Source organism: Rhamphochromis longiceps, linkage group LG20 (assembly GCF_057381845.1).
Source record: "Rhamphochromis longiceps isolate RC_006_pf linkage group LG20, R_longiceps_female_GT1.1, whole genome shotgun sequence".
Classification (NCBI taxonomy): Eukaryota; Metazoa; Chordata; class Actinopteri; order Cichliformes; family Cichlidae; genus Rhamphochromis; species Rhamphochromis longiceps.
In genome coordinates this window covers 8452020-8479395 of record NC_140576.1, presented here as the reverse complement: position 1 = coordinate 8479395, position 27376 = coordinate 8452020, and the positions used below count along the sequence as shown (strand labels likewise).

Sequence of the window (27376 nt, the reverse complement as noted above, 5' to 3'; positions counted from 1 at the left end):
CTATACTGCTCGCCCAAGTGCAATGTCTACAATATCCGAATCTAGGTTTGGGAAGGAGATTGGCGGTAGCAACTCTGTAAGAGCAATGAGACTTCCAACCCACATAACACGCACGACCACAGGTTTATGAAACAAAGTTTGCTTTATATATTTCCTTTTGGATCAGTTCCCTTTGCTCATCCTCAATGTAGGGATATCTTCAAATGCAGTAACCATCTCAAATGCATCACAAAAATAATTGAAACAATCAAAATAGATGTAAGACAAGAAACACAATATTTCAACACCCCAAAGAAAAGGAAAAAGAAAAGAAAATAGCACGTGAGTGTCCAGTTCCTTATGGTGTCAGTTTATTCAGTTACCCACTGTCCTGGGTTAAGAACTGAAAACGACCTGAATCTCAGGCGGAGAAAAAGTAGCAAAGAAAATGATAAGGTATCTCTCAGGTGGGCTTCCTTTTGTTTTTTTCCCTACCGCCCTCCTGGTACGGCAGGCATCAACGTGTCGGCGTCCTGACACAGAGAAGGCCTCCACAGCAGCAACAGTGTCTTACGGTGTGTTCACACCGAACGCGATGGACGCGAATAGAGCGTCAGGTTTACATGTAAAGTCAATGGAAAGGCGCGATGACGCGCGATTGCGGGTCCCGCGAAAATTCGGAAGCAGATTTGCGTCGCGAAAACGCCAAAACGCGTGAAACGCGCGTCAGTGTAGCGCGTCTGGCGCGTTTGACGCGCGAATAAAACCACGCGCGTGAGTTTTTGTGTTGCACTTTGTGCATACGCGCGTTTCGCGTCTACCGTTCGAGTTGGAAAAATCTGAACTCCAGCGTCAAATCGCGCCGCGACAACCAATCAGGAGCCTGGTGACGTGGCTGTTACCTAGGTCAAAGGGGCAGATCCAGCCAAAGCCTTTCATACTTCAATGGAGGGGAAGGCTAATCAATGCGGTAGCAAACAACTCGGAGCTGTACAACACCAGCTGCTTTCAGTACCGAGACAGGAATAAAAAGGACCGAGCTTGGAGGAAGATATGTGAAGAGATCGGGCAACCTGGTAAGTTCATTCATTTCTCTTTTGAAAGTTTTCACTGACCCGGGGAAGCCGCACAAAAGCTAGCAAGCCACCGCTATTTTCCCACTGACGTACAAATACCGTTCTGCTTTTATGCATGTTATCATTTAGGAATATATTTTATTGTTTATTAATAAACAGCACACAGTGGTCCCGCTGTTCATCCGTCACTGCTTTGCTTTTTCGCTGATTTTTTATTGCACAGTACAGCATTGCATTCTGCAGCCTGATTGACAAATCTCCTGCGCTTGCCAAATTTATCACGTTTGGTTTTGATAACCATCGCGTCCAATAGAAAAAACAGCACAAAAACACCCATAACTATGAGCCTCATTCGGAAATAGACACCTGCACCGTGAGGGAAAAAGGCGCACGAAAGTGGCGGGCAGATGAAGACAAACCGCGGCATAATAATACTTTTACGTTTTGCAATCTACAAAGGTTTGCACTTTGAGAATCAATTGTGAGAACTGTGACCAGGGGCTAGTTATTCTGAGAACCCCTGCAATAAATGAGGGACCACTGTCTACTCTACGATTATTATATCCAACCTGTTAACATTTAATACTGTATTGATAGAACCAACTGATTCTGCAGCAGAGCATCCCCAGTCCCTGAGCTCCTGCTGCTGCACCCACAGATATGTACAGCAAGCACTGATACCTTTTTAGTCGGTGGGATTCCCTTGTGATCACCTTTACTAAATATCTACAACCAATCTGATTATATCCTGTTATTGTTTTTTTTTTTTCAATGTTGAAATTAAAATCTAGTAGCAGCCTTCTCATTTCTTTGTGTTTTGTGCTGTTTTACAGGCCCACAGAGGAGGACGGCTCCGAGGCAGATGAGGGACGGGTCCCAGGACGGTCCATCGGCGGTGGAGCTGGCCATCCTGGAGTCCCTGAAGAGGCCACACCAGTCTCCAATGGAGCATTTCCTCCTCAGCCTTGTTCCTGCTCTGGAGAGCAGCTGGTCCTTTTTATTCCTGTCTCTCTGTAAATTCTTATATTTTATATATTTATGTTTAATGTTTTTCTGTTTGAGACTTTTAATATTATTTTAAATAAATGTTTATAATGACTAATGTCTCAGTTCTACTACACAGCAAATGTTGGCACACGACTTGACACATGTAGACTTTATTTCATATTATACTAATGACAAAATATACTGATACAGTGGGATGCAGAAGTTTGGGCAACCTTGTTAATAGACATTATTTTCCTGTATAAATCGTTGGTTGTTACAATAAAAAATGTCAGTTAAATATCATACAGGAGACACACACAGTGATATTTGAGAAGTGAAAAGAAGTTTACTGGATTTACAGAAAGTGTGCAATAATTGTTTAAACAAAATCAAGCAGGTGCATCAATTTGGGCACCACAAAAAAGAAATGAAATGAATATTTAGTGTATATCAATGTGTGTGTCTCCTATATGATATATGGGTGCCTTTGTCTGGATGTGCTTCCCATCCAGAGCTGCACAGCACAGAGGAAAGTTCCAGCGCTCCTGGAATCCCTCTGTGATGGAGCGCCAGTCTCCAGGTGAAGGCACAGCCATGAAGTCGTCCACTAGACAGTCCCAGATGGACGTCGCTGCCTGGGGGGTGATCTGGCTCACCGTGGACACACCGACTCTGAAACTGAACGCGATGGTCCTGAAGGAGTCCCCGGTGACAAGGAACCTGGACAAAATTGTTCAAAATTAGTATTATGTGTACTGCAGTTACAAAATACATTATTCAAATTCCAAAATACTTTTGTGATGTCAGATTTAAATCACAAAACATGAATCTTACATAAAACCTTTTGTAATTATAAGGATAATTACAAAATGTATATTAGATAATATCTAAAACAGTTGTGTTTTGTTTTAACTTTAACATATCATAATTTGATTGGTAGCAACTTTCACAACTACAGTGAGCCAATCACTCATAATACCTAAACATGTCAATCAGGTAGGAATGAAGTAAAACATTAATAGAAATAAAGAGTTGTGTGTTGACATGTAGCCCTTTCCTTGCTTAAATCATTAATATTTTTGAAAAATTAATCTGTGATAAGACATAGCTTATCAAGATAGAACCATGTAACTAGAGATGAACCAAACTGTTCACAGTTTTATCTAACTCTGTTTTAATAAAGGCTGTGACCCCTGCTATAGAGTCTGACAGCTGCAGGGATTATATACAAATATTCAACTATCCCAGAATTAAACCAGGTCTAAATAAAAAGGAGTGAGTATCACTACAAAGGTTAACTCAGTGGTCCTAATGCTACAGTTTGATATCAGCAAACACCGAGCGCATACATTGATGTGACACCACAGCCATGCTATCATTCAAACACTGATAACAGCATAAATCGAATTAAATCGGGACTTGATGAGACCTTCTGAGTATCACTAGAAATATTATAAAGAGTCGTCTCTGTACCACAGTTTGCTTTCAGTAAACACCGACAGCATTCACTGTTAGCATAGCACATCCATGTTAGCAGTGTATAACTGGATGGATTAGCATATTAGCACAGATATCAATAAAGGACTACCGTATTAAATAGTTTTACTAACCTCAGGCAGACGGACAGGCGCTCTGCAGGTGGGATTGAGCGTCTGTAGTTGGTGTCTAGGCGGGCAATGCTGGGACCGACGAGGGAAAGCAGGTCCTCAAACTGGCCGACGGTGATAGCGCTGGAATCGGCCGTCATCCAGGCGCAGCTCCTGGAGCAAGTGGTGAAACTCACCAAACTGCTCATGCCTCTGGAGGACCTGATGGACCCAGGTATGGCGAGAACGTCTTTTACGCTGCTGCTCTGCTCTCCACAGTACATAGAGAAGGGAGACTCTCTCTTCAAGCGCTAGCTCGATAGCTGCCATCTTGCAAAACCAGGTCTGGCACAACTCCCTCCCACATTCCTCCCACATTTCCGGTTCACGCGCGTCAAAATATCATATTTTGACGCGCGATGGATTTTTCTTGGACACGCGTTGAGACGCGAATGTACACGCGTCAAATTAGGGGCGTTTGGGGCGTTTTATTCGCGTCCATCGCGTTCGGTGTGAACACACCGTTAGACCCACGATACCAGCTCCTCACTTGGCACCCATGGAACTGTACCTCAAAAAAAAACCAGTCTGCACACAAATATGCAGAATGTTAGATGTCCACATTCCTTAAATGTCCTTGTTCCTAATGTCCTTGGTTCTTTTGAAATATTAAAATAAATTTGCATCTTGTGACACATTAAAAGTAAATACACCGGTATTACTGTGCATCACCCGCAGTTACAGTAACAGCACAGCTATTGCACGTGAACTGCGCATAACCACTTAGCTGGCCGCGGCTGAACTAGCAGGCCCAAGAAAGTAAAAACATTAGACACTCATAATAAACAAAACTGTCACAACATTGCAATACTATGAAAACACATCTTAAACATCATTAAACACATTTACTACTATTCTGACTAGTTAGTTATTTTTTCCAGTGCATTGAACTGCAATAGCGGTGCTAAGTGAGCTAGGCTAACTCACCAGAATAGTTCAAAAAAGTTCGAAGAAATACTCCGACTCCTTTCAGGTAGGTACCCGTCTGTGGTTCACCGCTAACGACAGCTCTCTCACAAATGTTAATTAAACCTCTTTCTCTTTCAACTGGAAAAAACCGTGCTCCGCGGCAGCATGGAGTTTTTCCTTGCCGTCCTTTTTCCTCTACACCACACCTTCACGTGCACGGAGCCGCAGATGGTGCCTTCAGGGCAAGCCCAGAAATTAAACTATCAGACAAGGACTACGATGCATTCAAAGAACCCTGTACTTCTGATTGCTGTAAATCTTACCAGGGTTACAATATCAGCAGACATACTCCAGTTTTACAGTTGATCATAGAAACGATGAGATCAATGAACTGAACAAAAAAAAAGTATATAGACGAGTAACATCAGCATCACCACAGGTATTATGCCAAAAAAATTTATTTCTAAAGACCACAAGCTGGCTGTACACATGCATATATCTGCTGTAAAGTCTTTAACTTCATGTGGCTGTCAGACTGTGTAGAAAGGGCGATGGCTCACTTTTGGGACCAGCCTCAAGTGGCTATCCTAGGAACTGCAATTATAGATTGAATTCATAGCTCTTGATCACATAAACCAAATCAAACTCAAAGAAAAGTGTTAAGTCTTGCTCTATCTAATTATTGCATGCAAAAGCCATATTGAGGTATGAGTCTCACTTCACACTTTTGTTAAAGCGTCTGCACTGGTCTACACTTAGGTTAAGATATTTTAAAGTTTTAAAAAAAAGTTAAAAAAAAAGTTAAAAATCTTGATTCTTATGGCCTTAAGAGTTAAAGCTCCCCCACATCAGTCTATTCCACTCCTATTCTCCAAACCGGATCCTTAGGTCAGCAGATAGAGGTCTTCTGGTGATTCGACGTACCCGTCTGAAAACTAAGGGGGATTGCAAACCTTTGCGACAAAATTGTGGAACAGCTTATATCGCTCTATTCTCACCCTTGACTCTGTGGCATACAACATCTGAAAACACATCTTTTCAGACAGGCACTTGGGTAATGTCTCTGTGTTTTGTGTGGTTTTACTTGATTTAGGTGTGCTCATTTTGAATGCCTCTGTAAAGCACGTAGTGGCTGGTTTTCGTCTTACTTATTAACTTTTTCAGTAGTTCAGTAAAAAAGCTGGAGACATCAGAAGTGGTTTGGCATCAACTTCATGATTAATAAAAAAGCTTATCCCTGAAGTATTTTCTTTTAAATATCACTTTCTGCATCTATTTTTACCCTCTGCTGACACAAAACACATCAGGTGTTCTGGCCACCAGATGAAGAGCTGCCTGCTGGGTACTGTTCCTATTTTGTCATGGCTTCCCCGTTACCCCATCAGAGAAAATGCCTTGGGTGACCTGATTTCTGGGATAAGTGTGGGCATCATGCAGCTGCCACAGGGTGAGATGAAAGTTCAAGAGATAGTAGGAGAGCTAGATATAGATATAATGTTCTAATTTGTTTATCATAAACTGCGGTCAAAAATGTTTCTTCTCCATTGTTGAAATAATAAAATGTTTCTTTATTTATTATAAAAAGTGTAGAAAATCCTCTGTTCCTATCACTGCAGGTATGGCCTATGCCTTGCTGGCATCTGTTCCTCCAGTATTTGGCTTGTACTCATCCTTCTACCCAGTCCTTATCTACTTCATCTTTGGCACATCCAAACACATCTCAGTGGGTATGTAATAGTTTATGGTTGCGTGTTCTATTACAGCTTGGTATTAAACTAGTAATAATGTGGCAACAGATAGTTACTACTATTAATTACAAATTAACATACAAGTAAATATCTTGCCTCAATAGTGGTTATATATGAGTAATATTACCTTGAAATGTGTGTATCACAACAGAAAGTGATGGCAATAATACTTATTCATACTTATACAAACGTATGTCTATGAGAGAAAAAGATGAAGAGTAATAGTACTTTGGTATATTAATAATTAAAATATTAATGATGACCTGATATCAATAAAATGGTAACCTTTACACCTTTGAATTTTCATATGCTGACATTAGTAGCAAAGTTGACGAGATGGTGACCCCAAATTAAAAAGGTGATATTAGGTGATTTCTTTTATATTTAACAAATAAAAAGGTGAAATTAATTCCATCGTAAATCCCCAGCATTCTTTAGTGTTTAAAGGTTTAACACTACTCAGCATTATTTTTAATGTTGTGTGATAATTACCTGGAAACGTGTGACAACTACATTCAACAACCACTATGAAGAGTGCCGTAGTTTTACAAGTTTATTATGTTGGCCAGCTTTAAGGCTAGAAAATGTCTGATTTATATATTTTAAAGTCTAAAGGTTTGCTTACATGCGCATTTGTAGACATATTAGAAAATATTCAGTAAGACGTTCTTGTAGAGACACATCAACACTTGTCTAAAATAAAAGTTTTTGTAATTATATAATATTTGTATATAATATTTATTTCCTAAATCACTAGATGACATTAAAAGACACTTGGAAAAGTTGCCTTTTAAACTGGCTAATCAAAAAGGAAACAACTTGGAAGCGAAGTAACATTAATCAGAACGAATGGAGACTTTATACCCTAGTGATATGATTCCCTCAGAGCAAAGTCCAAATGACTTCATGTTTGTGAAGGACCCATCAGTTTCCAGGCTGAAATAAATCAGTAAAATAAAAAAAAATCTGTAATAATAAAATTATTAATCAGTGGAATAACATGTTGCTCCACTATGTTTTCATAACGCCGCCTAATAGAAATCATTTTCTATCTCTGTTTTTTAGGAACATATGCAGTGATGAGCGTGATGATAGGAGGAGTGACTGAGCGACTGGCCCCAGACTCAAAGTTTATGACATGGGACAATGTGACCAACACCAGTATAATTGACACAGTTGCCCGTGATGACGAAAGGGTCCGAGTGGCTGCAGCTGTCACATTTGTATCTGGGTTATTTCAAGTAAATATTTGAAATCACTCAAAATTTCCACCCTGCATTCGTAAATTTTGGAGCCATAAATGGGCACTTGTCTCACTGAGTTTGGACGTTTCTTTTGAACAAATGGAAATATCTTGTCACCATCAACAGGCAGCTGCTGCTCAAACATTAGTGAATAAAGTAAAATGCTGTGCAAATGCTAATAAGCTTACATAGCTCTTTGAGGCCCATCTGCCTGACAGCAAATGCTTTTAGACTTCAGTTTCAATACGTTATTGATTACTTCAAAAGAATGAAAAGAAGCTTCTCACTGCATGAGCCTGCAGGGACTCTGGGAACTTCAGCCTGGAAACTGATGATGTTTTTGAGTCCAACGGCTAAAAGGGTCAATTTAATCTATTTCATTAATTTTAAACACTATCTTTTTGCATTTCTAATAATTTGCACAGCTCCTGTGTCGTGAATGTGAAATGCAAATGAGTGATCTGAGCATTCACTTTTGCAGCTACTGCATGTTAATCTCTGCTGATTCATGTGATGTGTGTGTAGATTCTACTCGGTCTGGTCCAGTTTGGTTTTGTGGTAACCTACTTGTCTGAGCCACTGGTCCGAGGTTATACCACAGGAGCTGCTATCCATGTCATCGTGTCTCAGCTCAAATACACCTTTGGCGTTAACCCTGTGAGACATAATGGACCTTTATCCCTGATATATGTAAGAATTACATTAACTTAACCATTTAGTGCTCTTGCTGGCAATTTTATGTACGTTTTTTTTAATGTTTTGTATTTTAGATCCATTCAATTATTCACCTATTTTAGCAGTCATTTTCTTGCTCCTGTCTTCCTAGACTGTATTGGAGATATGCTATCTCCTCCCGCAGTCAAACATCGGCACTCTTGTGACCAGTGTTATTACCATACTCGGCCTTATCGCTGCTAAGGAGCTCAATGCATTTTTGGGCAAGAAAATACCCGTTCCTATACCTGTGGAGCTGATTGCTGTAAGTATGCAAGAATACAAACAGTACTGTGCAAAAGTCTTGAGTCACACTTTATATCTTTCTATATTACTTCCAATGAGCCAAACATGTCTTCAACAATAGTTCTCTAGTCTTTCTCAAGGTCAAGGTTTTTTGTTAGTTTTTTTTAAACACTGGCTGTTTTTTCTCTCATTTTCAATCTGGTCTTTGTACCCGACCATTTCACAGAATTGTGTTTTGTTTGTTAACCCATTTAACACCAACCTATGAATCATTGGCCAGTGGTGCACCTATTTGGTACCCTGAAGTACCCCTAAGCAAGGTACCTTCCCTGCCCACTGCTTCACTGAGTGAATGGGTTAAATGCAGAGAGGAATTTCCCCATGGGGATCAATAAAGTATATATGTTATTTATATGGTTGGCTCAACAACAACAAAAATGCATTTTCAATATGTGTCACATACACAAATGTCAGCAAAGAGCTGACAGATGCATCTGACCTCTACTGCTCACTGAAGCCTCATCATTAACAGTCTCAGTGGAAGAGTGGCTGTCAAGAAGCCGATTTATACAAGAACTGGACTAAAAGTCAGCAACTGCAGGTCTTATGAATTAGTAATCCAAATTTGAAAATTCTGTTGTCAAGATGACAACAGCATCTACAGTCCAGCTGTAAAACACGGGGTGGCTCTCTCATGGTTTGGGGCAGCATTTCAGCCAGTGGTGTTGGCGGTCATAAATTTATGGATTTATGACCACGGAAAAGTACCATCAGAGTTTGATGCACCATGCAATACCACCTGGAAAGCATCTGATTGACAACAACTTCATTTTTCAGCATGGCAATGATTGCAAACACACTCCCAATGTGGGAAAAGCATACATACAAGAGAACAATATCCCAGACCTCGATATTATTGAAGCAGTGTAGCATCATTTTGACTCGAAAGGAATAAAAGGCAGAAACATCCAAAGAAGCCTGGAGAACTATTCCTCAAAACTACTTGAAAATTTCAAAAAAATGAAAATGAATATTAAAATAGCGACCCTCAAGTTTGTAAGAATTGTACTGATTAGATTTTTGTTTGCACCTTACAATAAATCGCTACACTTAATTCTTATTTTCCAAGTAAAATATACAGAAACTGAGTATTGTTCAAGACTTTGTACTGCACCATACAGAATGTGTACCCTGAAAATCACTATTATTTTATTTCCAGATCGTTATAGCTACAGTTATCTCATGGCAATTTTACCTGCAGCAGGAATATGGAGTGGATGTAGTGGGAGTTATTCCCTCAGGGTGAGAAACAAACACACACACACACACACACACACACACACACACACACACACACACACACACACACACACACACACACACACACATCTGTCACTTGAAAAGTGACAGTCACTATGAAAAGTAAAGCTTTTCTTCACTCTTGTCTCTTCCTGTATATCAGTCTCCAGCCACCTGTTTTCCCAGACACCTCTGTCTTTGGTCAAGTGATCGGTGATGGCTTTGCTCTGTCTGTGGTTGGCTACGGCATTGCCATCTCTCTGGGACGAATCTTTGCCCTAAAATATGGATACAAGGTTGACAGCAACCAGGTAGGATGATTATAGGTGGACACAAACATGAAGCGATACTTTAGTACACCGACTGTAAATAAAAAGTGTGTTTCATGTTTTAGGAACTAGTTGCTCTGGGTCTGAGTAACTCCATTGGAGGAATTTTTCAGTGTTTTACTGTCAGCTGCTCCATGTCTCGCACTATGGTTCAGGAAAGTGCAGGGGGCAAAACTCAGGTCAGTAGAGACTTCAAAAAACTTTCTCTTGTTTTCTCACCTATCATTCCTAGTATCCATGTTAAAGAATACACCCTAACCAGCAGTTAAATGCAATGAACCACACATCATAATTAACGTTACTCTGATACAGTGCATGATTAAAAAACACTTAGGGAATTGATTTTTTTTCACATCATCAAACTCCACCTACACAAGTACAAATTTACTGAAAGGCTAAACTGATTTAGTCTGACAACACCATTAATCAGCCATGGGCTATCGAGGAGAGGAGAGGGTTCAATCGATGTGAGTTCGCTTTATAATCATATTCAAACTAATGATCCTGACATCAAGCAACTGTTTCGCCGATCTCACTGCCATTCACTGTGTGCATATTTCCCTGCCTCTTCGCTCCAGGTTGCTGGGGCTCTGTCAGCAGTAGTGATCCTTTTTATCACATTGTGGATTGGATCACTCTTTGAAGATCTGCCCAAGGTAGATGTGTGTGCGTGTGTGTGTGTGTGTTCCTGTCTAACTATCCTTGTGAGGACCGAAATCTGCATTCTACTATACTTGTGAGAACCAACAGTCACTTGTAAGGACACACTCACCGGTCCTCACAAGTTTGAAGGCCTTTTTGAGGCTCAAAACGCAGCTCAACGTGGCAAAGACCAAGGAACTGATCGTGGACTTCAGGAAGACCAGGAAACACTTGACCCCTGTTTCAATCCAGGGGGTCAGTGTTGACATTGTGGAGGACTATAAATACCTTGGAGTACACATTGACAATAAACTGGACTGGGCTAAAAACACCACAGCACTTTACAGGAAGGGCCAGAGTCGTCTCTATTTTTTGAGGCGACTGAGGTCCTTCAACATCTGCCAGAAAATGCTGAGGATTTTCTATGAGTCTGTGGTGGCCAGTGCGATCCTCTATGCTGTTGCATGCTGGGGGAGCAGGCTGAGGGTCGCAGATGCCAACAGACTTAATAAACTGATCCGTAAGGCCAGCAATGTTGTGGGGATGGAGCTGGACTCCCTCAAGGTGGTGTCGGAGAGGCGGATGCTGTCCAAGATAAAGACAATGTTGGATAACACCTCCCACCCACTCCATGACATGTTGGTCAGTCACAGGAGCTCGTTCAGTGAGAGACTGAGATTACCGAAAAGCACCACTGAACGACACAGGAAATCATTCCTGCCTGTGGCCATCTCCCTGTACAACGCATCCACTTAACACACTGTTTGCTGCTACAGCTACACATGTTTCTTTTCCAACTATTTATTTATAAGTGACTTATGTATGTATGTATGTATGTATATATATGTATATATTGTACTATTCTTAGTTAGCGTATTGTCTGTCTTGTCTTAATGTTGGTTTAAAATGGAGCACTGTAACAAAAATAATTTCCCCCAGGGATCAATAAAGTATTCTGATTCTGATTCTGAAAATGTGGTTTTAGTGTCAGGGTTATAATTAGGTTATGGTTAGGTTTAGGGTAAGGGTTAGGCATTCATTTTTAATGGTTAGGGTAAGGGGCTAGGGAAACCATTATGTCAATGAAGGTCCTCACTAAGATAGCTGAACGGGGTTTTGTGTGTGTGTGTGTGTGTGTGTGTGTGTGTGTGTGTGTGTGTGTGTGTGTGTGTGTGTGTGTGTGTGTGTGTGTGTGTGTGTGTGTGCGCGCGCGCAATCATAAGCATACGCATGCTAATCTCTTAGCCTTAGGTAAAAAACAACAGCTGAGGTTATGTTGTCAAAATGCACAAACAGGTATTTCTTCTGCCTCAGGCTAAAGTTATCAGCTACTTTTAGAAAATAGTTTTTTTAAGCCCAAACATGGACTGAGCATGATGTAATAACTGCTATTAAACAGTACTTCAGTGAGAGGCTAATGAAACTCGTTCCGACTGTTTCGAGAAACGTTTCCACTTAAACCGTTTCCCTGATTTTGCAGGCGGTCTTGGCTGCCATCATCCATGTCAACCTCCATAGCATGATGAAGCAGTTCTTGGACATCCCTGCTTTGTGGAAAACCAACAGAGTGGATATGGTGAGTGCACTAAAAAGGCCACAAGGAAGTGGTTAATGCAGCAAAGGTATTTTACTGTGTTAACATAGCATATCTTGTACTGCATATACTGCATATCTTCCTTACCTGCTGACTTTTAGATTAAGTACTATCCTGCTTCACAGTGCCATTTTATAGAAATGATTTGGAATACAAACTACCTGGATGAGCAACTCCATATAAGAAATAATCCTGGCTTCATATGTTTCAACTAATTTCCTTGGAATTAGCTAAAAAAAAAAAAAAAAAAAAAAGTGTTAAGCAAATAATGCCCATAAAATTAATGACAGTTTTCTGCCAACATGTGTACATGTACAACATGTGACCTGCTAATAACAATCATATGTTTGCTTCCTCACAATAGTCCCCCATTCGCTGTGGAACGTTTATGTACAGTGGGGCAAAAAAGTATTTAGTCAGCCACCGATTGTGCAAGTTCCCCCACTTAAAATGATGACAGAGGTCAGTAATTTGCACCAGAGGTACACTTCAACTGTGAGAGACAGAATGTGAAAAAAAAATCCATGAATTCACATGGTAGGATTTGTAAAGAATTTATTCGTAAATTAGGGTGGAAAATAAGTATTTGGTCACCTCAAACAAGGAAAATCTCTGGCTCTCACAGACCTGTAACGTCTTCTGCAAGAAGCTTTTCTGTCCCCCACTCGTTACCTGTATGAATGGCACCTGTTTGAACTCATCATCTGTATAAAAGACACCTGTCCACAGCCTCAAACAGTCAGACTCCAAACTCCGCCATGGCCAAGACCAAAGAGCTTTCGAAGGACACCAGGAAGAGTATTGTAGACCTGCACCAGACTGGGAAGAGTGAATCTACAATAGGCAAGCAGCTTGGTGTGAAAAAATCAACTGTAGGAGCAATCATCAGAAAATGGAAGACATACAAGACCACTGATAATCTCCCTCGATCTGGGGCTCCACGCAAGATCTCATCCCGTGGGGTCAAAATGATCATGAGAACGGTGAGCAAAGATCCCAGAACCACACGGGGGGACCTGGTGAATGACCTGCAGAGAGCTGGGACCAAAGTAACAAAGGTCACCATCAGTAACACACTACAACGGCAGGGAATCAAATCCCGCAGTGCCAGACGTGTTCCGCTGCTGAAGCCAGTGCATGTCCAGGCCCGTCTGAAGTTTGCCAGAGAGCACATGGATGATACAGCAGAGGATTGGGAGAATGTCATGTGGTCAGATGAAACCAAAGTAGAACTTTTTGGTATAAACTCAACTCGTCGTGTTTGGAGGAAGAAGAATACTGAGTTGCATCCCAAGAACACCATACCTACTGTGAAGCATGGGGGTGGAAACATCATGCTATGGGGCTGTTTTTCTGCCAAGGGGACAGGACGACTGATCCGTGTTAAGGACAGAATGAATGGGGCCATGTATCGTGAGATTTTGAGCCAAAACCTCCTTCCATCAGTGAGAACTTTGAAGATGAAACGAGGCTGGGTCTTCCAACATGACAATGATCCAAAACACACCGCCCGGGCAACAAAGGAGTGGCTCCGTAAGAAGCATTTGAAAGTCCTGGAGTGGCCTAGCCAGTCTCCAGACCTCAACCCCATAGAAAATCTGTGGCGGGAGTTGAAAGTCCGTGTTGCTCGGCGACAGCCCCAAAACATCACTGCTCTCGAGAAGATCTGCATGGAGGAATGGGCCAAAATACCAGCTACTGTGTGTGCAAACCTGGTAAAGACCTATAGTAAACGTTTGACCTCTGTTATTGCCAACAAAGGTTATGTTACAAAGTATTGAGTTGTATTTTTGTTATTGACCAAATACTTATTTTCCACCCTGATTTACGAATAAATTCTTTACAAATCCTACCATGTGGATTCATGGATTTTTTTTTCCACATTCTGTCTCTCACAGTTGAAGTGTACCTCTGGTGCAAATTACTGACCTCTGTCATCATTTTAGGTGGGGGAACTTGCACAATCGGTGGCTGACTAAATACTTTTTTGCCCCACTGTAGGTCTTTGCAAGTATGCAGGCAGACAGGCTTGTGTGAAATAAAAACCAACAGCGCAGAGCCCAGTGGCATTGACACAGGTAGAATGGCCAATGATAGAAAAGTGGACTTGAACAAGAAAGATAGCGACATTTCACCACAGGGAGGAAAATGCAGAAAAAACTTCAATGACTTTTTATTTCAAATTACAATGTAATTATATTTACAAATACTGTATATTGTATGTATGTGTTTTAATACTATGCAATACTATATAAGTATAATCTACTAATACTTAAAGGTAGGCACGCTAGAATGAGATGGTACCAAGTCAGGTTATTACAGGATATAGAAAAATAATTATACTATAAGTAAATTAAAGTACAGTGTAAGTAATTTTTAAAATTGTGCAATTTCATTGTAAATTTGCAGAAATACTAATTATATTTCCCCATCTCACATCCAACCAATGCTGTGATGGTGATGTGTGTGATAGAGTTTCTTTTATTCCACTGGCCCTTTACTTTGCCAATATAAATGTCACAGTGACTGTTCTCCCTTACCAATTTACTAGAAAAAATAATAACTGTCAAAATTTTCAGACCTATGTCACCTCATAATGATAGAGACAAGTCTTAATTTTTTTCCTACAATCCCTGTTCAAACATAACTTTTAAAAGGACTGTAAAGGAAAGAAGTGTCTCCTTTACTGTGAAATACTCAAGATTTAGAGGTTTAGCCTCTTCATAATATGATCCGGGTCCTCCAAAGTAATGTGCACGTACAGTGTAAAATGGGGAAGTATTGTTGTTTTTCAGTAAAATTATCAAGAAATTAAACAGTACCTAAAATTAATTATGCAGTACCATGATTAATTGTAGTATAAATAATTTCAAATACTTATACAAAGTACTAGAAGTAATCATTTTTATTTATTTAATTACATTTATTATTTAAATATAATTTTAAAAAATACAATAAATATAATTTTTTAATAATCGGTCATTTAATTTCAAATAAAATTGAAACATTGAAATTTCATTTAACTTTAAGCGAATGACGTCTTTGGTCTGGGGCCATATTATAAAGTGTTTCTGGCAATGTTGCCCTCTTTTTTTCATGCTATCAAATCTATTCTGGGCTTCACAGGTAGGGGGCGTTAAAGAGACCGAGACTAACGTCTTTCAAATATAATAGAGGCAGGGAAACAATGTACAGTATGCGACAAATGAGGCACTTTTTTTTTTTATTACAGCAGAACACAGGCGTAAGCTATTCCTTATGCTCTCTGTTTCTCTTTGCAGCTGGTCTGGGTGGCCACCTTCATCCTCACCTTGCTGTTAAACCCTGACATAGGACTGGCTGCATCCATTGGTTTCTCCTTGCTTACTGTCATCTTCAGGACACAGCTGTAGGCACACTTTGCGTTGGGTTATATATATATTCACAATTAATTATGTTCTTTCACAACCATGTGGTCTGTCCTGACCCATGTGTTCATGTCAGCATGTCAGCACAACTTCACTACAAGTACGCAAACAAGACATGTGCACCAAAAGAAAACAATAGCTGCTTTTTTTGTTACTGGTTTGGTCCTCCGCTTGCCAAACAGCCATACACAGCACTATCTTATATACACTTCCCTCTGTAAACATGGCCTGCATGTATATATATATATATATATATATATATATATATATATATATATATATATATATATATATATATATATATATATATATATATATATATATATATATATATATATATAGGGAAGTGTCCAGTTGAACATTGAAACTCACTACAATTCAAACTGATTAATGGCCTATTAATGGATTAAAGCATTAGAAATGATTAATTAAGGTTTTCTGTGTGTGACTATTTCAGACCTAAATATTCCATACTAGGGCAGGTCCCTGAAACTGACATTTACAAGCCACTGGACGAATACCATCAGGTACAGAACTGCTTTTTTTTTTTTTTTGCTTTTTAAATCAACTGAAAATGGAATGGAAAATGAGCACTGGTACAGAAATGAACAGCATGTTTTTAGTGTAGTTACTCTTATATCATACTGATACTATATAAAATGTCTTCTTTTATTATTATTTCAAAATTTCAGTTTAGCAAGTCCCAGCAGTCGGCCATGAAATACGTTTTCTAATCACATTACATCTCTGTACTTTAAATAGTGTTGTATTATCAAGTTTTAAATATAATTTTTCAAAAGTGAATTACTTAATAAGTGTTGTTTTTATTCTGTCAGAATTTTACTTGGTTTGGTCATTGATGAGGAAAGCATGGATATGTAACAGATGAAATAATGATGAAACAATGAACTTTTTTCTCACAACATTTTAGTTTTTGTAGTTCCACAAAGACAGTTTAACAAAAACTACAAATTCCTCATTGGCTGGGATGTAAATTTAAGATGCTTCCTGTTTTTTAGTTAATTAATTACCATTACCATTGGTAGCTTATGCCCAGTGGATGGTGATCAGGGGTGGAGGCCCAGTTTACAATGAGGTATGCTGCAGTTATAGGGGCATCACAAACAGCCTTCCTAGGAAGCTCTACGCCGGGGTACTGGAGACAAGATTTCATCCATTAGTCGAACCTTGGATGCAGGACATTTGGTACTCATACAATAATAGTGAGAGGTTGGCCTGAATTACCACGAACAAATCAGACCATTTCCTGGTGGAGCTGGACTCCATTCACGATAGAGGGTAGAACATCCAACGGTGTTGGATGTTGTACCAGTCTGTTTTGGTTAAGCGGACTATTTAAAACAAGCTACATTCACACCTTCACCTATGGCGACAACCTCTGGGTAGTGACCAAAAGAATGAGATCACTGATCCAAGCCATGGAAATTAGCTTTCTTAGACATGGAAATGAGGTTTTGCGACATTTAGGGGAATTTCTCAACTAAAATGAGCCAGTTGAGATGGTTTAGGCATCTGACCAGGATGCCTTCAGGACATATGGTAAAGTGAGGTGTTTTAGGCAAGCTTCAGGACCCAGAACACACTGGAGAGAATTCACTGGCATGGATGGATGGATGGATGGATAGATTGATATTAGATAAATTGCTATGAAATTATGAACAAAAATCCATATATCTGATTGGTCAGGTGTAACTTTTACTTCATACTAAAGCCATAATGGAATGTTTTGATTGATTAGCCTGTTTAATCCATTCGATTTTAGGTGAAGCAAGTGCCAGGGATTTTGATCTTCCGTTCCTCTGCCACCCTCTACTTTGCCAATGCTGAGATGTACCAGGAAACCTTGAACTCAAAGGTGAGAACACAGATATCCTAAATCAAAGCTTCAAACCAAATCTTAATCCTAAAAAAAGTTTTTTTTACAAAGTGACAAGAAAATGTCTTTTAAAAACATCATTACTCTTAAATTCTCACAAAGTGCACAAATTAACTTATGTGGGTGCATTCACCCCCACCAAGACCATAAAGCCAAAAACAAAACACAGTATCAGTTTACAAAGCACAGCATGACATACTAAAAGCTCAGATTTACATGAATACACAGAAACAGCACACCACAGCTACACACACACGGAGAAAAAGAAGCAGCCAAACACATCATGTCGCCGTTTCCGTGCAATTAACTCCTCTTTTAAAAACATGATTTCTGACACACTAATAGCCAACCAGACTTGTCACCAATTCACACATCACAACTGTGACAGACATTGTTCGCAATGTCATTCTCTTCTCTCATTTTTTTCCCTGCTCAGCTTTTGTTTAAAACACCCCATCCCACTCGCTCCTACGCTTTCTTCCTGCCCCTCCTCTTCTGTCACGCCGCTTTGGGGTCAGTGGGAAGACAGACAGAGGGAAGTTGGAAATAGGATGACAAAAGATGCGGAGAGGGAAGGCACAGACACTGAATAAGAGAAGGAGATAATGGAAATGTTTCATTCATTAAAATGTCAGCATGTCAAAGTCAAAGGGTTGCTTTCATGCACAAATAAGCTCTTGCTGAGCAGTCTGGCAGAGGCTGCAGGTTTGTTTGCAAGGTGAGACAGACTCAGGTGCTTTTGTGACACCAGTTCTGACGCGTTCTCGAGAAATGTACGATTACTCCCTGCGTGTCCTCACCGGCACTAACGAAGCTCATGAGCCATGCTGTTACAGGATTGTTACTGCTCCAACTAGTGATGTCATTCAGCACAAAGTTCCACACAGAAAAGCCCCAGCAATCAAGCCCAGGACCTTGTTGCTGTAGGCTAACAGTCCTAACCACTGGACACTACACTGCCAACAACGGGAAAGAAATAGCCAAAGTATGTCCTTATATACTTTTTACTCACTTTTACTCTTGATGTTAGAACTATAATTAGGGCCAGGCTTGTAACATGAATGTTACAATTGACTGTAAAAATAAGTCATATATAGCAAAGACCAAGCCTCATAAAAATGCAGTGCATGACACTAAGGTACACACTAAGTTACATTCTTTGCCATGCATTCGAATTACAATTTGCTAGAAATATAAAGGATCATAATTTAAATGAAAAATAAAGTTGGATCAGGCATGCCCAATTTTGTCTTTTTCTCCACAACAAGTTCTTTTTTTTTTTTTGCCTGTCCCGTTTGGCTCCTCAGGCGTCAGAATTGTTGTCTGAAGGCCAACAAAGATACCCAACAGATTTACTTTATTAGGTGGATCATCACGGCCTTGCCATATTGGTCCATTTGATCGACCTTTGTTGTTGTTATTTATTTTGTTTTATTTTATTTTCAGTTGTTACATATGGGACAGACATGGCTGGGGGATAGAAAAGGGAGAAAGAAAGATGAAGGAAAAGAAAAACAGAGGGGAAGAGGGACACTGAGAAAGGGCACTCAAAAAGAAAAAAAAAACTCCCAGACCACCTGTTGAGAGAAAAACAGACAAAACAAGCAAAAATAAAGAGAGCAACATAATAAACACAACACCATCGCATTAATCTAGCTAAGTGTAAATAACAGTAAATACTAAATATTGAAAGTAGTTGTGCAGCACGCAGGACCGACGGCGCACCATGTGCTTTGTGGTAGCAGCCAAGAAAGGTGTTGTTTGTGTGTGTGAACAGTGAACACCTGTGTGCACACTTGTGTGGATGAGCGCGCTTCTTTTAGTCAAAGAACTTGACTTACAACAAGTAAGTCAAGTAAAAGAAAGAAATCCATTACCATTCCTAATAATCAGTCATTGTATTGTAACAGTGACTCCTTTCATTCAAGCTGCTGTCCACCACACCTTGCTTGGTTGTTTGTTGTGGTTAGATTATGTTGGTGCTAAACAGAAACTGGACTGACTGAACTGGCCAAACTGGCTGAGAATCCCTGCACAAAAGTTTAAGCACCCAACATAATGCATCACCTAAAGGTGAATGGTAATTTGTCTCTTCTTGTGTTAGCCCTGTGACACGCTGACTCACTTTCTAGGGTGTACCCCGTCTCTGATAACTGGAGACAAATGACTGGATGATTCCAAAGTCATATGAAGTAAAAGATTTTTGTGTAGCATGTTCTCCTAGTCCTGTCTTTTCTGGGAAATGTTAGTTTCCCATTATTAAAACACCAACCAAACACTTTAAGTTTACAGCTTAACAAAAGGTTTTAGTTTTTTTTTTTATCAGACAGGGTAACTAGCAGTGGTATTAAGTAACTGATCTGACTGTTCTTTGTTTTGTTTTGTAGTCTGGCTTTGACATTACAAAGCTCCTGTCAGCAAAGAAAAAACTGGAAGCCAAAAAGCAGAGACACGAGAAAAAAGAAGCCAAGAGAGTCAAAAAAGAGCTCAAGAAGAATGGGGTGGACGTGGTAAGGACAAACTAAGAGATGACAGATTTAGAGGACTTTATTTCACATTCGAATGCAAGAGCTTTCTTCCACAAATACCTGTTTCAGCATTCCAGACCCTATAGCTTCGATTGTGGTCGTCTTAAATGTCACTGATTAATATCTACCCAGAACAGGGAGCTAAACATGGAGGAGCAGAACCATGTGTCTGTCATTGAAGTAGATGCTGAGCGGGACCCCTCACTCCCAAGAGCCATTGTTCTCGACCTTGGCCCTGTCAACTTCCTGGACACCGTGGGGGTCAAGACACTACGAAGTGTAAGGACAGATCAGTCACATTTACATGCATATATACAAAAAGAGCAAAATGTAACATCTTTTTCAAATGCTTAAAAAAACTGAAGACAACTGCAAACTGCAAAAATCAATCCCTCTGTCCCTTTTGTTATAATTTAGCTCTCAGGTGGTAAATTTCTATGAATCGAATCATGAGAATAATGAGATCATTCGCAGTTTGTCCCTCACTCTGTGCTTTTTTGTGTGTTTCAGATTCGGAGAGACTACGGAGAAATTGGAGTGGAGGTGTTTCTTGCTGGTTGCCAAAGTAAGTCCAGTTACTTTCAACACTCTCACTGGAAATAAATGCAATACACTTTATTATGACTTTATAAGGATTTGGTAGATATAATTTTCTTTGTGCAGTTTTCTAAGAACCCATTTGTCTTTTTGCCTTGTAGTGATCTAAAAACACCTTCTGAAAACCATTAAGGTGGAACAGAAATACTCCCAAATAATATTACTTTTTACTCTTACTCTTCTTATGTCTTTTTACTTTTACACATGCAGTCCTGATCTACTCGGCCACATGCAATCTGAAGCGTTCAATGACAGTAGATGTATGTAATTAGCCCTATTCATGGCAAGCTAACACATATTTTTAAAATGACATCTGGTCTAACTAATGTGTTTTAAAGCCTTTACTCTCAGCTTTTATTTTTTGACATAATAGCCTCCTAATTTAGGCCTTACTTGAAGTATGTGGACAAAACACATTTCTCTGGAACCCGGCTGTGTGGAGGTGGGGGATCTTATTTCACAGGATCAGCGCCTGCACTTAGTACAGGCTCGGGACTTAGCAGTTAGACAAAACCAAAAAGGACACAAGACAAAAACAGAAAGTGTTAAAGTGAACTTTGAACTTTAGAAAACAACTAAGGAAAAGCAAGGAAAAGAATTACACAGGACAGGAAGCAAAGGGCAAATGGCTGGATGGCTCTAAGGACCAAAACAAATTCTGTTTTTCCTCGCTTTTTCTAGAACGTTTCAGTTTAACTGAGAAAGAAATGACATGGAAGTGTTTGTATGACAGCCTTAATAAGAGCTGTTTGAGTTCTTGGAAATACCAAGGAAAGGCGCTTCGTTTATTACTTCCTCTAGCAGATGACACATTGCTCCATCCTCTATGAAAGGGAAGAAATGATTTCATTTCATAATTCACAGCAATAACAATCCAGCCATTCATAAAAACAATTAACTAACCTGATTAAGTGGCATAGATCATGTAAATGTAGGTTTACCACCCAATGGTGAATTTATATAAACTCTCCAAATTAAGATAATGGGCTATATTACCTGATAAAATTACATTTAAAATGTATTTAAAAGCTTGCATTTGTAATGTCCATTTCTGTATTTCCAGAATTTGGGATGATCATGAACATAATGAGAAATAGGGTGGCTGTAATTTATTAAGCAGAGCGTTGGTGATTCAATCCCTGGCTGCTCCACTCTTCATCCCAAATATCCTCGGGCAAGATAATCCCAAGTTGCTCTTCAATGCATCTATTGGAGTATGAATGTGTGTGAAAGTTAGATGGAAAACACTTAAGCATAAAAAAAACCCTAGTGTAACTGGGTGAATGAGTATAAAGTGCTTTGAGCGCTAAAGTTCTGCAGAATGACGCTGTATAAGAACCAGTCCATATATGTCTGAGCCTTTGTGATAAAAGGTGAACACAGAGAATTTTACTTCAGATATAGAAATCCTAGACAAAGAGGATAATAGATCACATCTAGCAGAACTAAAAAAGAAAAGAAAAAAGAAGAAGATTTATTTCATTTTGTGGGGTATATTTTCCTGTTTCTTTCAAATTAAAGGCCTCATAATTGCAAAATTACTGATGTGATGAGGAAAGACAAGTCTGACTGTGAAACTGCATGCTTATTGACTAATGACTCCTGACTGAAACATGCTAGCCTATGACCAAGATTTAATGTAACCACGATTTTATTTTTGATTCGCTGTGATCCAAAAAGTGCGACTAAGCCCACAAACTCGACAGGAAATTGTTCCCAAAGGTCCCATCAGAAAGCCATTTTTCCATTGACCTCTATACGACCAGTCTTTTTACGACAACAGCTATCGCCATCTGGTGGGCTTCAGACAGAATGCAGCTTTTAGGCGCTTCCACAGTGACTTCGTTTTTCTGACCTGGAAGCTACCACCATGTTTGATCCTGTCTATGATTCGAATGTTTCCTATGAAAACAATGAACAAATGCAAGAATTAAAAATAGTAGAGTATATTACATTTTAAATACAGCAAGTCCCATGAGGAATACAGTCTCAGTCACTGAAAGACGGACAAAGTATACATGAACACGCATAAATAAAGAAAGGAAGACACAAGCAGGAAGGCGCGGAAGGAGGGGGGAAGTGAACTCTAGGAAAGAGCACAATGAAAGCCAAAGAAAATTGTGGAGCTCATAACAAGTTTATTGTTAGTTAATATTTACACAGGTAGGAATTTTATACAAGAGCAGCCCTTCCTGTTTCTCTGTTCTCTCCTTTTCACATTTAAGACCTTGTTTCTTTTTCTGCTCTCCATGCTCCACTCTGTGCCTCCATCTCTTGTTTCTATTCTATTGCTTTTCTTCCTACACCGACATGCTCAATTACCCATTTCATCTTCCTCCAGCTTTCTTCGCACGTCTCTTTTTGTGTCTTCATCTCTGCCTCTCTCTGTGTCTGTCTAGGCGGTGTGGTGGATAACCTGCAGACCGCAGGTTTCTTTAATGACAAAGTAACAAAGTCTTGTCTCTTCACCACCGTCCACGACGCCGTTCTGTACTGTCAGTCTGCCATAGCACAGAGCCAAAGCATGGAATATAAGGTATGAGCACTCAAGCATGCACATCATGGCACATGATGGAGGATGTCAAAATGCACTTTGATGTTATATAAAGTGATGAAGAATGCAAAGAATCAATCCTTTGCACTTAAACCTCCAAAGCAGGAAACTTTCTTTGATATTTATTTGTTGCAAGTCATTAAGCTGCACAGCATTGTTGCTTTCTCAAACACCCAACCTCTAATTTGATGTTTGTGGGTGGCTAAATTTGCAGGAAGCTGGTGTTACTATGTTTCTTCCTATGAGTTATATGGGCATACTCTCAAATCTGTCCATTAAATAAGAAGTTGAAGGAGCCGGAAGGTGCTTATTATAGCGTGCTTTGAACAGTGGGAGCGGTTATATCTATGTTTGCATGCTTTGTTTTCTTGTAATGTTTAACTTTAAAGACTTTGTTTCCATCTTGCTGTAATCACCATGTGGAAAATGTGAAGCCACATTCCTGATTACCTTACTTCATTGCTAATTATATTAGGGGAGTGATTGAGTTCACTTGCAGTCAGTGGTGTGGAAATTATTCATTAAGCTAATCTTTATAGACAATAATTAAAATGTTTTTTCGGGATTGGTTCATTGATCCTTAATATGTCCAAGTAGTGTGACCTGCACCTCAAATTGACTGCACAACCTGAGGCAGATGGGTGTTGGAAAAACAAGGCAAACATTTTCTTTATTTTGAAATTTTTTGAGTATCTACATGTATTTTTATGTGGTTTAACTCAAAGTTCAATTTAAAACACCAGAATTTTTCACCTCATGTATACATTTAAGTATCAGAAATGCTTCACACACCCACCACACACCATCAGTCTCTGTCTGAAGGCAAATTATATTCTGCCTACACTAGGCCAGTGTGTGTGCACGCACGCGTGTGCATACGTGTGTGTACGTCTGTGAGCTAATCTCATTTATTCACCTGTGCTTCCATGCATGTCCGCAAATTGTTCGGCGTGTATGCTTTTGTTTCTGCCTGGTCTGCCTCGGTATTTAATTGTTTACGTGTCTTAATGTTTCTGTTCCTGTAGAAAGACAAAGGAACAAAGACTATTCAGGGTGTAAAATACAATTAACAGAAGCAAAGCCCTTTCACAGAAGAAGTGGGAAGCTCACACAAAAACGCTCACATATAGCTGTCTAATTTTCCACTGCTATTAGCTTAACCTAGCATTGTGAATTATATTGATGGGCTGATGAATGCTAACATCAGCAGCTTTCCCTAATGTTGTTCCTTATTGTGATCCTAACTGGGATAGCTGATCAAGTACACACAAACATGCTGTTTTGTGTTTGCTTTTTGTGATGTAAAAGTCGACCGTTGGTCTCACACACACAAAAAGCAAACACAAAACAAAATCACACATAATCATGTGCATGCAGAATTCCCTTTGAATCAACATAAACAGCCTATACTATATACTGATACCAGTATGGATCCATACTGTGGGTTTACGTGCAGATGAGAGGTTTTTGGAAGGTGATAATATAGGAAGCATCTCCCACACTACATGGACAAATGCACATAACAAACTGCTTTGCCATGAAAACCTGTGTAAAGAGGCTCCCTGTGCACGACTTGGTGCTGGTGTTAATGCCAGAGGAGGCTTCGAGATCTGCAGTTATTGAGTCAGAAGAGTGTTGGAGACTTTTACTCACTATGTGATTCAGCACTCTGTATTTAGTATTTAGTATTTAGTATTTATTTATTTATTGTCATTGTCAAGAACAATGAAATTGCGTTTGGGGCTTCCATACAACCCAAAAAAAAAGAAGAAAATAATAAATACCCCTTAAAACCCAAGTGTACATATTTAACCCAGTGTGACTCCAATGCAATAAGACAATCCTTAGCAATAATGTTCGTAGAAATTCAGACAAAGACCTGAGAAACATGACAAAATACAACAATGCAACCCATTCAATATTATTGTACTGTGAGATATGATATCAGATATGATAGTTATCTATTTAAGAAAGAGGGGGGGGCAGGAGGGGGAAGAGAATAAAGATATGATGCACCAATGCAGACCAGTTCATTGCTATTAAGAAGTTGGATATGGTTATTGTCCGTGAGAGGGGGGCAGAGAGTTCAGGAGCCTCACAGCCTGTGGATACAGGCTGTTGGCCAGTCTGGATGTTCTGGCCTGTATAGACCTGTACCTTCTCCCTGAGGGCAGCAGATGGAAAAGGTGGCGCGCAGGGTGATGTTGGTCCTGCAGGATACTGTGCACCCTCCTCAGACAGCGAGTGGGGAAGATATTACTGATCTCTGGCAGACTTGTTCCAATAATTCTGCCAGCTTCTTTCACCACCCGCTGGAGTGCTTGCTGATCGGCCTTGGTGCAGCTGGGGAACCACACTAGAAATCCATACGTCAGAACGCTGCTGATGGCACAGTTGTAGAAGTTCAACATCAGAGATCTGGGAATGTGTGCGCTCCGCAGTCTCCTCAGGTAGTAGAGGCGCTGTTGGGCCTTCCGTACAACTGAGGTGATATGGTTGCCCCAGGACAGGTCCTCGGTCACAGTTACCCCCAAGAATTTAAAACTGCTCACCCTCTCCACCGCCTCACTGCCAATGAAGAGAGGCAGATGGTTGTTATGACCCCTCTTCCGGAAATCTACAATCTCTGCTACCCTGTCGTATAAGTTTACATTGTCTGCCACTTTGTGGCTGGGTTGTTGTGACAGCTAAATGCTTCCCCTTTTCGACAACAACACCACTTACAGCCGGTCATTGAATATCTAGACCCATGTCTTGCAACAGTGGCAAACTGTTACAGCACTATGTGCAATTTCAGTAGGAGCTTTAGGAGAACCCAGTCTTTCACAAATGTTTGTGACAGACTGCATGGCTAGGGTTTGGCAATGGGACTAAAAACACCTGAATTCAAAAAGGGATAACATGGTGAATCTCCAGTTCACTTAATTTGAAATCTATCATGTTACTCTCTCTAAGGTAAACTTTAACTGAAAAAATTAATATAACAATATTGTGGAGCTTCTTCTATATTTGATCACTCCTGTTTTATTTCACAGGAGACTGCTGCAACACATTTTTGAGTCCACGGAGGAAACAATATGATATTATAAAGAAGTGACAGACACTCTGTCTGTTGGAGGAGTTATCCATGGAGCTTCAGAACTGAATCTACCTTCTGTCTCAAACACAGACATTTACACACAGTACAACAAACACAGTACACATCATGTGTATGCATATGCACAGCTATCTGTTATATGTGTACGATTATATGGCTATAAGAGTTTGTATGTAATAGAAGTCACTGTAATAAGCTTCACTTTTCTGATCAATATTATATGCAATTTTTTTAAACCTTTAAGTGCATTAGATTAATTTAATTTCACATTATCTGTAAAAGTATACTATCCTTCCAGTATGTGTGCATCCATATAGGTAATGGTCTGCATATTATATGGTGCTCTGTGTATAGACGTATAGACTCTAATCAATCAATCAATCAGTCAATCAAATAATATGTATAGATTGTTTTTCTCCAGTGTAATTTTTAGACGAACCTTGCGTGTGTTTTTTAGTTTTGTTTGTGTTGTGTTAGTGTTTTGTTTAATTTTTTACTGTTAATCATTACATAAATGCTTGCCATGATAGATTATTTATGAAGGCAGTGTTCTTGCTCTGACATGGAAAAATAAATATTATTTTAAGATACTTTTTGTCTGTCGCTTTTGTTTGTTTCCCTTCTGAACAGAGGCAGTATTAATTACATTTTTTTTCTCCAAGGAAGACGTTTCATTCTGTGTCACAACAACAGGAAATCTCTCGACGCTTTTGAAACAGTCTGGGCAGATGACGCAGTTGTGGATGTAGGATATTCTGTTCTCTCTGAACTGGGACTGGCTGCCTGATGGCTGCTTAAATATAAACAGACACCATTCATCATATTTTGACTCTTTAACGTTAGGCATGGTCAAAAGAAAGGCATGTGACTGAATAGATTCCAG

General features: G+C 39.6%; 2 protein-coding genes and 1 long non-coding RNA gene across 3 annotated transcripts in view; 2 read left to right on the top strand and 1 right to left on the bottom strand.

Annotated features, from left to right (window-relative positions):
• slc26a6.2 (solute carrier family 26 member 6, tandem duplicate 2) overlaps positions 1–27043 on the top strand; it is a 35796-nt gene extending 8753 nt beyond the window's left edge. The window contains exons 3-20 of the mRNA XM_085393196.1: positions 5905–6044; positions 6214–6324; positions 7411–7586; positions 8115–8279; positions 8416–8568; positions 9769–9851; positions 10012–10159; positions 10243–10356; positions 10756–10833; positions 12300–12395; positions 15695–15801; positions 16278–16347; positions 17604–17696; positions 20105–20227; positions 20378–20524; positions 20756–20810; positions 23242–23378; positions 26432–27043. Of these exons, the coding sequence (XP_085249322.1) occupies positions 5905–6044; positions 6214–6324; positions 7411–7586; positions 8115–8279; positions 8416–8568; positions 9769–9851; positions 10012–10159; positions 10243–10356; positions 10756–10833; positions 12300–12395; positions 15695–15801; positions 16278–16347; positions 17604–17696; positions 20105–20227; positions 20378–20524; positions 20756–20810; positions 23242–23378; positions 26432–26455 (2020 nt within the window). The 3' untranslated portion in view covers positions 26456–27043. The remainder of the gene's footprint in view (positions 1–5904; positions 6045–6213; positions 6325–7410; positions 7587–8114; positions 8280–8415; positions 8569–9768; positions 9852–10011; positions 10160–10242; positions 10357–10755; positions 10834–12299; positions 12396–15694; positions 15802–16277; positions 16348–17603; positions 17697–20104; positions 20228–20377; positions 20525–20755; positions 20811–23241; positions 23379–26431) is intronic.
• On the top strand, positions 551–2153 carry LOC146644909 (uncharacterized). Its single transcript, XR_014909083.1, has 2 exons — positions 551–1055; positions 1889–2153. It is a non-coding gene; the product is annotated as an uncharacterized LOC146644909 (long non-coding RNA).
• On the bottom strand, positions 2305–4142 carry LOC146644908 (uncharacterized). The gene is made up of 2 exons (XM_085394041.1): positions 3653–4142; positions 2305–2762 (listed from the first exon to the last, which is right to left on the bottom strand). Exons 1-2 carry the CDS (start codon positions 3910–3912, stop codon positions 2483–2485), a joined length of 540 nt encoding a protein of 179 aa, XP_085250167.1. The 5' UTR covers positions 3913–4142; the 3' UTR covers positions 2305–2482.
• Positions 27044–27376: the final 333 nt, after the last annotated feature.